Raw genomic sequence first — 12,563 nt, 5'->3', positions numbered from 1 at the left:
CAAGTCTCACATACTATCAGACTCAGCCCCCCTCCATCCTCTACTTTTTTCCCTCTCACTTCACGTTCTCTTGGCATTTAAGTATATTCTTTGCCATCAAATAATGTACATTCTAGTTTTTATTTTAGAATACTTGTGAATTCTATGTCTGTACACCTTCTTTTTCCCAATTAGATTTGTATTATGTACTCAGAAACCATATCTCCTACCAAATTATAATGGGAATTACACACACACACCCCATTATACAGCTCCTGCATGTAGAATTACTGAATTGTGGGTGAGCGTGTGTTTATAGGTTAAAGAGTGTGCCTAGAAGCAATCCACCTGACACCTGTTGAGACTTTGTCCACTGGGTTGACCAAATGGAATTCTCTTTCGTTCCTTATCTCCAGAGTCTTCTGGGCAAGTAATTCTGGCTCAGCTTGCAGTATATTCTTTGAAACAGCCAGTCCTTCCCCTAGCTTATCCTGAGAACCCCCAAAGTGGCCTGAGTCTGTGGTTATTGGCCCTGCTGCTGAGCTGCTGAGCTGTGTTAGTAAAATCCAAGAAAAAAGAGTATGTTTTGCCGATTACACCATGTCTCTCCCTATAAATAGAAAAATCCTAATTCTGAATGCAAATCTCATCCAAAAGATAAATATTAATATGGGAAAGTTTACTTTTAAAATCCTCCATTATGAGCCTTTGTGGTGCAGAGTGTTAGACACCCCCACACGCGGCCCCGCTAACCTGAACTTGTCGTCAGTAGAGCTAACGTGGAACCAGGCTTCCAAGGTCTGGTGCTCCTCCCACCCCAGGGACCGCCTTGGTGACAGTAAAATGTGGATTGGCCAGCGTCTAGATCATGAAAAATGAAATCCGTGTCTGTGAGGCTTGTCCACTGCCCTTTGCCAGGATAATAGCAGCATCCCAAAGGGTGGCTGACGGCAGTCCCTCTCCTTCTCATCTCCAGCTGTTCGACCACATCTCAGAGAATGAGATCACACTGAGGAACACTGGCAAAGTTGGCTTTGAGTTCAAGGTCCTGACTGACAACCTGTCTTCACCAGACCACCTTCTGCCTGGAGTGCCCCTAATCCTGCCCGTTTCGGTAAGTAGCCTCCTTGCCCATGATGGCTGTGGGGCAATTGTAGGGAGGACCCAAGTTCAAACCTGCAAGCCACACCCCCAGTGGAATGTGGGATTATGTTAGACATTCACTGCCAGGATGATGGGTGTGATTTTTTTTAACAACAAATAAAGTTCTCTTGGGCGCCTGGGTGGCTCAGTGGTTTAAGCCGCTGCCTTCAGCTCAGGTCATGATCTCAGGGTCCTGGGATCGAGTCCCGCATCGGGCTCTCTGCTCGGCAGGGAGCCTGCTTCCCTCTCACTCTCTCTGCCTGCCTCTCTGCCTATTTGTGATCTCTCTCTGTCATAAATAAATAAAATCTTAAAAAAAAAAAATCTTTAAATAAAGTTCTCAGAAACAATCAATCAATAAATCTGAGCACTTTAGTCATTTATTAAGCAAAGGATTTATTGAGTCGTGCATGAGCCAGGCACTGCCCAGGCACCAGGGATTCCCCTGTGAACAAGAGAGTCTAACCCAATGGTTTGGCTTTTTTTTTTTTTCCCATGATTATAAGAATGGTTTGTTTCCACTCACATCCTCATACTTCCCTTATAATTCCTTGAAGCCAGGGGCCTCCTCCCTACTTGGGCTTACCCTTTCCTTTTTTTTTAAGATTTTATTTAAGAGAGAGAGATCACAAGTAGGCAGAGAGTCAGGCAGAGAGAGAGGGGGAAGCAGGCTCCCTGCGGAGCAGAGAGCCCGATGCGGGGCTTGATTCCAGGACCCTGGGATCATGACCTGAGCTGGAAGCAGCGGCTTAATCCACTGAGCCACCCAGGCACCCCACCCCTACTCTTTCCTTTTTAAACTGCAGTTTTATTATACATGGATGCATCCTTAAACTGCTTTTAGTTTATGAATTTTTCCAAACTTTTAAGCACCTGCTATGACCAGGCACTTTCTTGCCAATTGGGATAGCGTAGCGTAGTAAACAAAACAGACAAATATACTTGATCCTAAAACTTGGACATTTTGCTTTATCAGATTTTGCTTTATCCAGAGTTTTGTGAAAATGGCACTGGTAATGTCATCTTGTACCTTTTGCTTTTTTTTCACTCAATATTGTGTTTCTAAGACCAGTGTACATTGTTGCATGTAGCTGTAGTTCATTTATTTTCGCCATTAAATAATATCCCTTCTTTAACTATATTGAAAGCAGTCTTTCTTTTTCCTGTCAGAGCACACTTGGTATTTTTTCCCCCTAAAATTTTGCTGTTAGAAACAATCCTGCTACAAATATTCTCATACCTGTCTCCTGGTGTACAGTTGGAAACATTGTCCTGGGGAATTTTCCTAGGAGTGAAATGTTTGGGTCATGGGCTTTGCAAGTGTTCAATTTTGATAAGATTTTTCATAGTGTTTTTTACCTCCCCCCCACCACTGGCATTCCCACCAGACATATATAAGTTTCTTTTGATACATGTTCTCACCAAAATTTGGTCCTTTTTAGCAATATGTCATTTTAAAAAAATTCATCATGTTCCTAGTTTCATTTCCCTGATTGCTTATGAGGATGAGCCTCTCTTACTGCATTTATCCCCCATTCATATTTCCTTTTATGAAATACCCATTCACGTATACTACCTACTGTTCTCTTGCTTGTCGTTTTCACATATCTTCATGTGACTGAACGGGGGGTAAGCAGCACAACGGGCCTGTGGGACTGTCCTGTCCATTAAGTCTCCAGAAGCAGGGTCCATTGTAAATATTAACATTCTCTCCGGTCTTTGTGCTGCGTAGGGTTTTATCAGTTCACATCAAGAGCAGGAGCTGAAGATTTACTACTTACCTGGAGTGCCTGAGGTCTTCCAGAGGAGTTTCCAGATACAGATTGCACACCTGGACCCAGACAACGTCACTCTGCGTGGAGAGGGAATCTTTCCCCGAATCCGCCTCGATCTCCCCAGGAAACTCCGCGGTATTGCTACCCTCTATAGAATTTCCCCACTGGGGGACAAAAGATGCATTCTGCTTTGTTTATTCGAAGGTTGATTGGCACTCCCGTTATTTGCTTAGCAATCTTCACTAGTTTCCTTCTGCGTGATTCCTCAATTAAAAAAAAAAATCGAATTGAAATTGACCCAGTGACCCGAGTTTAATGAGACAGAATATGGTCCATGGCAGTCCCAAAATTAAGACCCTGGCCAGTTTTGCCATCGGGGAACCGCAATCCAGAGGGATCAGGAAGTTGCACTTGGAAAGGCCTTTTCCTCCAGCTGCAGTCTGTCCCCGAATTGTCCCCACTGTGGCAGGCTCACAGACGGCCACTGACGCAAAAGGCTGATTTTACTCCAAGGAGTAGGAATCACAAAATAAAAACTGTACAGAAAGGCAACCAAGGTTCCGACCCCTTTTGTGGTTTGGCATTACACATTTTAGCAGCTAATTTAGACTTTGATTAGTTGTCTGCTCACACATTTAGCCAAGGTTTCTCTGGTAACATCTAGCCCCTGGAGCCATCCCTCTAGACCAAAAGACTTCCATTGTGGCAAATCCCAAAGCTCAGCTGAGTGGCTGTCTTAGCCATGGACTCTCTGGCTCTTTCTTCCCGACATGGGGTACAAGGTGAAGGGTTAAGACAAAGTTCTCATTCTTCTCTGTGACTCCTTCAAGCTCCTTGAAATCTTCATTCCACAGATGGCTTCAGACGGAGCCCTCGTACTCAGCCTTTCCCCCTCCCCTGTGCCCCAAAGTCACTGGCTCGCCTGCTGATTGATGATCATCTGTTATATCCTGACTGATCCCTGAAAATACAGACACAACTGTTGGTCCATTTAAGACTAGGTTACACTCTAGGATCTAGAGTTCCTGCCAGCCAGATGTTAGTTAGAGAAGTGTCAGGACGGAAAGCCTTTGCCACTTGGTGGAAAACCCGGTTCCCAGCCGGCCTCGTTAAGGCAGTAGCCACGTTTGGCCAGCAGAGGGCTTTCAGAGAATGTCCATCTGAGTACTGTGAGCACTGAATGAACTTCTAGCTGGGTCTCCTGTGCTCCAGTTCGTTCCAAGTCCAACGCTTCCTACTCTTCCAGAGGACGCACTTCTCTTTCTTTGCCTACTTCATCCCTCAAGCATGTGAATTCGCATTGGCCAACGGGTGAACTTGGGGGTCTGAAATCTCTCCACTGATTGCCTACATCCCTGATTGGGGGAATTGAAACCTATTTAATTGCAATTGTATCTGCAAATATCGTCCTTTGGTTTGCTGGGATTGAATAAACGTGCAAAGTGACCTAAAGGATGACTGGGGCCATCTGAGTGTGTCCAGCATGGAGGGGGCTCCCAAGTCATGCAGCGTTAGTGCTAGACCCAGAGGAGCACCGAGGAAGCTGGGATCTGCTTGCTCACCCTGTGACTTAGGCTATTACTGCCACCAAGTTCTTGAGGACCAGTTGGGGGCTCACTACAGCATAATCTCCTTAAACTCCGTGGGGTCTCTGAGACAAACTGAACTCACTCACAAACTACATCACCCTCTGAAGCAGAGAAAACATGGCGGATGAAGCATCAAAGAGTTCACTTCCCTTCTCACTCTATGCACCCTGAGCTGACAGTCTGTGTTTTAGGCATAATTCATATATTTCTAATCATCCTTATTTCCTTCTCCTTCTAATCCCACAGGAAACGAAAAGTATGAAACCTTTTTGAATCAAGCCAGAAAAAACCTAGAAAAAGAACACCACAAGAAACATGAAATATTCATTCACTTAGAGACGACTGAGGAAATGTCTGAGGATGAATCTTTGGAGGTAAGACTAGCTTCACCCTGCACAGAATGATGGTGGCAGAACAGGAGGTGCAAAGGCCCAGGGGCAAGAAGGACATGGTATCTCTGAGAAACAGAAAGGAGAAAAAGATGTAACTAGAGCAAAGAAGGGGGAGACGTAAGGGGTCCCCTAGGGAACCTATTAAGGGTTTCGAACTTTATTCTGAGGGCAACAGCAAGTCACTGAAGTGTTTCAAGTGGAGCCTTGGGTAGTCAGATTTGCATCTTTGAAAAATCTCTCTGGCTGCCCTGGGGAGCTCCGAGAAGCTCTCAGGGGCCTGCGGGGGATGAGAATAGATGTGCTGAGGTGTGCTCAGTTTCTTAGAAGCTGATGGGGTAACTCTAAAGAGAGGTGGTGGTCGTGTCAACAAGGGTGATGACACAGGAGGTAGGGAGACTCTGGTAGGTTCAAGAAATCCTCTGGGGGTGGAATGGTCAGTGATTAGGGATTGGTTGGGTGTGAGGGTGAGACAGAGGTGACCCACTGAGATGGGAAAATCAGGACCTGAGGAGAGAGGTGGGCTGGAGAAAGTGCTCTGAGTCACCAGACGGTCATTGTGATCACAGGAAATGGTGAGATTTCCCAGGAAGTGTACCAAGTGAGCAAAGGAGAGCATCGATCCAGAGTAGAGCCTCTGGTCTCCAGCAGCTAAGTGGGGGCAGGGGCAGCCAAAGAGGTTCAGCATGGTGTCTCCAAGGTGGGAGCCCAGCCAGGAGTTGGTCTTTTGAGGGAGAGAGTGACCCAGCTTATAAATAAAGGCTGCCCTTGTGGGGGGAAGAAAGTAAAAAATCCCAAAATGTTCTCCCTCACTATTCCCTGAAATGCTTCTCTCAACAGTCCATTCCTCACCATGAAGGCTGCTTTCTCCCTGTGCTCATCTTTTAAAATGCAAATGTGCATGAGAATATGGTCCTGGGGAAGAGTTACTTATGAAGCTAGCTAGAGAGCCCTTCGGCTGGGGAAGACTGGGAGCCCCAAAGGCCACCTGCGATGGCTTGTTTTGCTGAAACTGCAAAGGTTTTGCAGACCTTTGCTCCACGGATGATCATAATTAATAACATGAGCAACCATTTACCGAATGTTGCCCAAGCCTGTGTCACCCTACGGACCTGCATTCAGTCGCCCCCTCCCATGGTGGCGAAGAGCCATACGGTGCCACTCTTGTCTCAATTTCACAGTATGACAGGATTTGTGGAAATGAGGTGCAGGTCCCCAGGCAGGCAGCCAAGCTAGGCTCTGAATCCAGGCCTGTCCGACTCCCAGGACTGTGGTCTTAGCCTCTGTCCTGTCCCCTGGGGCCCCCAGCTGTCCATATGGGACAGCAGCACGTCTCCACTCTGCTCACAACATTGCCAGGAGGCTCCTCACTGGAGCCTTAGCCCCGCCGTCTCTGGCGGCCCCTCCAGTTCCGGGCTGGGGCTTCTGAGAACTGGCTGAAGGCCTCGGCAGAGCGAGCTTGTCCTCGGGCCCAAGGTAGCAGGCCACCTCTCCTGGCTCCAGACAAGCACAGGGTGGGCTTTGCTTGTGTCGGGATGACTGGACACACTTGTCCGTGACGCATGCGCCTCTCCGAGCAGCTCACCGCTTCCTGTGGTCTCATCACGGGACCCTCCATACATTAACCTTCCTGCTTGGCCCCAGACCTAAGGTGTGAGTCTTCGAGAACAGTGTTTCTCAGCCTTTTTTCACTCTCACCTCCCAGGACACTTTTTTTTCTAACCTCCCCCCACCCCATGAAATAGTCTTATTATATTAAAAAAAAAAAAAACTCTTTGAACACTTTGACAATAAAATTTTTTAACTTTTCATTTTGCAATATCTATAGATTCACAGGCTGTGGCCAAAGAGAAATTATTTTTCCCAAAGGTAACATCTTTCATGACTTGTAAGACATGGTACCACAATAAGAAAACCAGGAAATGGTCATCAGTACAAGCCGCAGAGCATGTCAGATTTCCGTCTGATTTGCGCTCATTTGCGTGTGGGGTTCCACGTAATTTTTTTGTACATGTAGGTTTCTGTCACCCCTACCACAATTAAGGTACAGAACTGTTCCACCACCACAAAGATCCCTTGTGCTTGAGGAAATAGTATTAAAAACAAAATCTCCTTCCAACCCAGAGAATCTCCCCACAGGGGGAGAAGAGAAAGAAAAACAATTTTATTGTTGAATAAGCATTAAACCAGGATGTGATCTGCATTACAGACCGTCCACTAAGAGACTGCAAACGCAAAAAGAAATTTCAGCCTTTTATATAACCAAACATATGACCTCTTATATACATGTTCTTGAGGTAAACACTAACTAGCCCTTAAGCAAGAACTATAACTAACTATAACTAGTCCTCAAGTAAGAGAACTTGACAGCACCACCCATCATACATCATTCATCCTGAATTCACACGGTAATCGGGGTGACCTCTGGGTTAGATCATTGGCTTTATCCAGAGGGAAACCTCTCATGTTTGCAGGGTAGGGCCCTCTGAAGTCGGGCTCCTAGCCTCTCACAGAAACTGGGAGATGGGGCCTCCATCTTACCTGATGATCACATTTTGAAGAGAAGGTTCCCGGGGCCTTGAGGAAGACACTGCTGCGTTATACAGCTGACCAGAGTCTTGTGTAGGCTTTAAGATCTATATGTATTTCAGAAAAACAGAGAAAGAACTCACAAGCTTTTAAAGCAATTTGTCCTAAGAAAAGGGAGTGGGAAGAAGTCTCTCCCCTTATTTTCAACAAGGAGAATTCAACCTCTTATCTTTCATTTGTATTTGGCCTTACAAGCTACTTCTTCATAGCCACCCCCCAATCTCCAATCCCTTACCCCGGCACCCATTGTAGTTCTCTGTCTCTATACTTTCATTATTTCAAGAATATTATGTAAAGAGAATCATCCAGTGTGTAACCTTTTTCATTGAGTGTCATGCCCTTGAGATCCATCAATATCAATAGTTCTTTCCTTTCCATTATTGAGGACAATTGCCTGGTGTGGACATGCCTGTTTACCCCCAGCCCCACCACCCCTATGGAAATTGCAATACCACAGATATACTGTAAATCTGCTTATGTATTGTGGCCCTTTGGAAGGCCACAAATCACTGTAATATCTAAAATTTTTTTCATCCCCCCACCTCCATGAAGCAGTTCTTTCCCTCTTAGAGATGACTTGCCCCATTGAGAATGCATGTTCGCGAAGAATTTGCTCACTTGCTGTTCTCTCCTACTCCAGTTAAGTCCTCAGCTCCAGATGGAAGTAGAGCGACTTATAGTCCAAGGCTACGCCATAGAACATCAGAAAACAATTATCCCCGATTCCACAGATGACCTGAGTTATCGGAGTCGTCAAAAACTAGCCAAGTGAGTGTCGTTCTGTTTTGGGCTTCTTTCAGAGGGCATCAGAGCAAACGGTGTCACCCACCATATTGCAGCCTGAGTTAATTAATGGTTGATCATCTAGAAATGAAATCTACTCTCCTTCTGTATCTGCCATCCTCCAGCATCCAGCCAACCAGGAAGGTCTGTGCCTCTGAAAGTCAGAAACCCCTGGCTTTGCCTAATGGAGAGGCTGGGTTTCAGGTTCATGAAGGCCTAGGCTGAATGTGTTTTGAGATAGTGACTGAAACAGCAGTATGGACTCCTGGGCGTGGGGGAGCTTCTTGTTCCTAGTCTTCTCTCTGGAGGGTGGTTCTTCTCCATTCCCAAGGACAAAATTGTGACAAGAGATAGAAGAGAACAGCACAATCTCTGTTTTGGAAAAGTGACTGGTAAAGAGAGATCGTTAACTGTTTCAGAGTCCAGCTGCCAGAGTATATCCTGGATTTTGGCTACATCATCCTTGGTGACGTCCGGACACATATCATCAAGATCACCAACACCAGTCACTTCCCAGTATCCTTCCATGCAGAAAAGCGTGTCCTTCATGACACAGGTAACCAAGCTAGGGAGACCTCTTCCTCATGCCCTTGTCATTTCTAACAAGGTGCCCAGCTGTACTGTTCTGCTGGAATTGTGTTCATGTTTTTTTCTGGGATCAGCTGAAAGAATTCTTGGCCCATTAACTGAGACTTGGAACGGTCATCCTGCCCCAGAAGGATTCTACCTATGGCAGCACTTGTTTGCTCTTCCTCTTTCCCATAAGAAATTTTGTTTATCTTGGTCCAGGTTTCAGTACTGAGTTAGATCGTGTAAAGAATCTCCCTTACTGTGAAACGGAAACATTTGAAATCAAATTTGACTCACAAGGAGCCAGTCTTCCTGTTGGAAGCAAAGAGGTCATCTTACCCATCAAGGTACGACGCAATGCAGGGCCCAGCTGGTCATCCCCAGCTTCGTTACCCCTAGAATGAGCCAGTTACCATTTCAGAGCCCCAAGTCTTCTCCCAACCCCATGCCACATGGTGACACCAGCTTTATGCCTGTTCTAGGTGGTTGGAGGGCCAACAGTTCACATCTGTCTCCAAGCCAAGGTGACCATTCCCACTATGACACTGTCTTGTGGGAAAGTGGAGTTTGCCACAGTTCAGTGTGGACAGTGCCTCGTGGAAACTGTTCAGTTTTCTAATCCTCTCCAAGTTCCTTGTGAATGGTTCGTCCACAGCCATAAGCCAGTTAACAAGGTAAACGGGCTGTGGCCCATCAATCTGCTTCTTCCATCTCCATTTTGGCCAAAATCATGATTCGAGACCTTCACACTTTCCTTATTTCAGTCTTTGGCTCAAGACCTATAGTGACAACTGTTGCTTCATAAATACAATCTAGGCTTTTAGCCCTCCATTCAAGGACTTCCCAGGCCGTGCTGTGTGCTGGATGTCTTACTTATCTCTATAGCCCTGGTATCTACACATTCCCTGACAGCTGGGAGGGACTCAGTAAATGTAGGCCGACTGAGTGGAGGATGGAATAAATCCATTTTCCATAGTAGACGATCTAATTGTCTAATATCTATTAACCAGATGGAGAAACACATGCCAAAATACTTAAGACGGAAACTCCATACTGAATTAAAGCCAAAGACACGCATCTTTGAGATCCAGCCCATGTCTGGGGTCTTGGATCCTGGGGAGAGGTCCAACGTGCAAGTGAAATTCATGCCTAAAGAAGAGGTAAGCTTTAAGGAAATGTGATTCCATTCAGACTTTTCGGGTTTCTTTGAGCTTTCCTCAAAGGCCCACTTGCTGAGGCCGGTGTCCAGGGAATCTGAGTGACCTTGGCTTCGGTATTGTGATAAGGACATCAAGTACTTGCTTCATGTAGGAGCGGTGTGACCCGGTAGTTAAGAGCACCAGCTCCAGAATCGGATCTATCTAGCACATCAGCTTTTATCAGCAGACCTGGGTGAGTGGCCTCCTGCTTCTGCACTTGGAGGCTGCGGGGCTTTGAGTAAATCTCTTCGCCTATAAACCTCAGTCTGCTCATAGATAAAATGAAAAATAGTATCACATGTCAAAAATCCCCTATTGCAATTCTAAAATCCAATAAGCTCCAGAAACCAGAGGGGAAAATTTCATAAGTTTCAGACCCAAAGTCATTTGGTGGAAAAAACCTCATCTGAACTGACAGGAGACTACTTAACCTTTATTTATCCCACTTAGTTTGCGGACTCAAACCTTGCAACTGCGGAAATATTAGTGTCTGGTTTTTAGGGGACCTGCCCCAGCCCCCGCAGAGGATATTATATAACAGAGAGTCTGTACATTGTTTACCTTTTAAAAATCTGAATTTGAAAGCTTCTCGCTCGTAGGGTTTCAGCTAAGACAGTATCAACCAGCCATACCTATTTCCTAGGGTTATTTTGAAGATTAAATGAATTAATGTGAATAAAATGCACAGCAAATGGCTCTATGCGTAGTAAGTATCTCAGTAACTATTTACTGTTGTCATCGGTTGTTGGGATAAGAAGAAGTACTTCCTGGTGGATGTACTCCCTGGGCCTCATAGGCATTTCTTTTTTGAATACCATTAGCACAAAACTACTCCTAGCAAAGAAAAGAGTAAAAATAAAATCTTCCAGCCAGAGAGGATCTCACGGGGTTACCCTGTAAAGACTTGTGCTCAAAGCTTAAGGCATTAGGGAGATGGCTTTCTCTCCTTTATTCTTTTAAAAGAAGAAAATCGATGTAAGTTTTATAGAATGCCTACAGTTAACGCCCATTTTCCTGGTAATGGAAATGCTTTGAAGAAATGCTGTAGAGTCTGCAGAGAGAAAGAGGAAAAGGGAATGACTTCATTCTGATTCTAAAATAAAGCCCCTGCTTCTTTCATTATCAAAATCTCCTCAACCCTGTCTTTGAAAAGCAAAGAGAATTAATATGTTTGTCATTCTTAGAGTCTTAAGACTTTTAGGAGTTTTATTATCAGGGTTGCCAAGATTTGTGGTACTTTACTAAAAGAGGGACATATCAGTAAAGAAGTAAAAAAAAAAAAAAATAGATTTGTTCAGGTGGTTCCATAAATGTTGAGTTCGAATAGGTCAAAGTTAATAAAGTGTTTCCACCAACTGGGAGAGCAATTTATTGGCAATACGCAAGGAATTGATTAGCCTTGCAACCCACACAGTCCACATCTCTGTCTCCTTCAGCATTGGCACCACAGGAGAAATCATGGATGTTATACCAGATGTTCAGAATACTCTGTTAGAAAACAAGGAAATGAATAAAATGTCTTGGAAATATTTCCATAAAAAGCAATCACAATATAGACGTTTGGATCAAAAGGTGCTAAGTCCATAGTTACGTAAAAAACCCTTTTAGCCAATAATTCATTCTCTTATTTTCTCCAACAATATTTTGTGGGTATGAATCTATGTCCATCCACATTCTACCCAACTGATTTTCCTTCTTGAGCTAAGATTCTTAGAAACTCTTCAAATCGTGAAGCCAATCATGCTCTCCAAACCCAAGCCATGAGCCTAACTATATCAGAATGACGTGGGCATGTGGTTAAAAATGCAGATTTCCCAGCCTTTCCCTCTCCCTGTCAAGTCAGGATCTCTAGGGCTGGGCCTGTGAATCCACATTTTTAATAGGTGCTCTAGTAAAACCAGATTAGGATAGTTGGTATCCCCATCAATTGGTATTCAGACTGTAATTGTATCTGATAAACTGAATGCCCCAGCTGACCATCCCTGACCCGCTGCTTAACTGTATTTTCAAATAACAGAAATATGTTCATTCAGAATCTACCAGAAACAGACTTGGAGACAAGGATTCAAGTGCAAGCAGATTAACTGAGAAGTGCAGGAAACACTGATGGAGAAGTAAAATGTGGTTGGGGAAAAGAAGGCAGCTAATAGGGTGTGCCAAGTGAGGCAGCTGCCTTGGAGACTGGAATGTAATCCTACTGGGAAACTCTGAGGAAATGGACAAAATGCACATTTCAGAACTACCCTTTCCCAGGAGCAAGGAACCTGAGGTGTTTATGTGATGTTTCCTTAGTCACTGGTTGAGGATTGCTTCCAGAAGATGTTAATCCCAGTACTTCTGCCCTGCCCCGCCCCCATGCAGCAGGGCCCATGACATGAAAGCAGAAGTATAGATAGTGCAGACCTGAAGGATGAGTATGGCATCCAAAGGGCCTTCTGTGAGTGATGAAGCACTTGGTACAATGCCTGGCATGCTGGATACCCAGTATTAATGCAGAATTATAAATTGTTCTCATGCAATTTTACATAAAAAATTTCCTCTCTTAAT

General features: G+C 44.8%; 1 protein-coding gene across 1 annotated transcript in view; it reads left to right on the top strand.

Annotated features, from left to right (window-relative positions):
- Positions 1 to 12,563, top strand: part of HYDIN (HYDIN axonemal central pair apparatus protein) — a 301,936-nt gene that overhangs the window by 175,082 nt on the left and 114,291 nt on the right. Inside the window, exons 27-34 of the mRNA XM_045986716.1 lie at positions 956 to 1,093; positions 2,855 to 3,032; positions 4,733 to 4,860; positions 8,105 to 8,232; positions 8,667 to 8,803; positions 9,037 to 9,164; positions 9,300 to 9,491; positions 9,828 to 9,977. Coding sequence (XP_045842672.1) covers positions 956 to 1,093; positions 2,855 to 3,032; positions 4,733 to 4,860; positions 8,105 to 8,232; positions 8,667 to 8,803; positions 9,037 to 9,164; positions 9,300 to 9,491; positions 9,828 to 9,977 — 1,179 coding nt within the window. The remainder of the gene's footprint in view (positions 1 to 955; positions 1,094 to 2,854; positions 3,033 to 4,732; positions 4,861 to 8,104; positions 8,233 to 8,666; positions 8,804 to 9,036; positions 9,165 to 9,299; positions 9,492 to 9,827; positions 9,978 to 12,563) is intronic.

The sequence above is a fragment of the Meles meles genome, chromosome 19, assembly GCF_922984935.1.
Source record: "Meles meles chromosome 19, mMelMel3.1 paternal haplotype, whole genome shotgun sequence".
In the NCBI taxonomy this organism is placed as follows: Eukaryota; Metazoa; Chordata; class Mammalia; order Carnivora; family Mustelidae; genus Meles; species Meles meles.
This window is presented reverse-complemented; position numbering and strand designations above follow the sequence as displayed.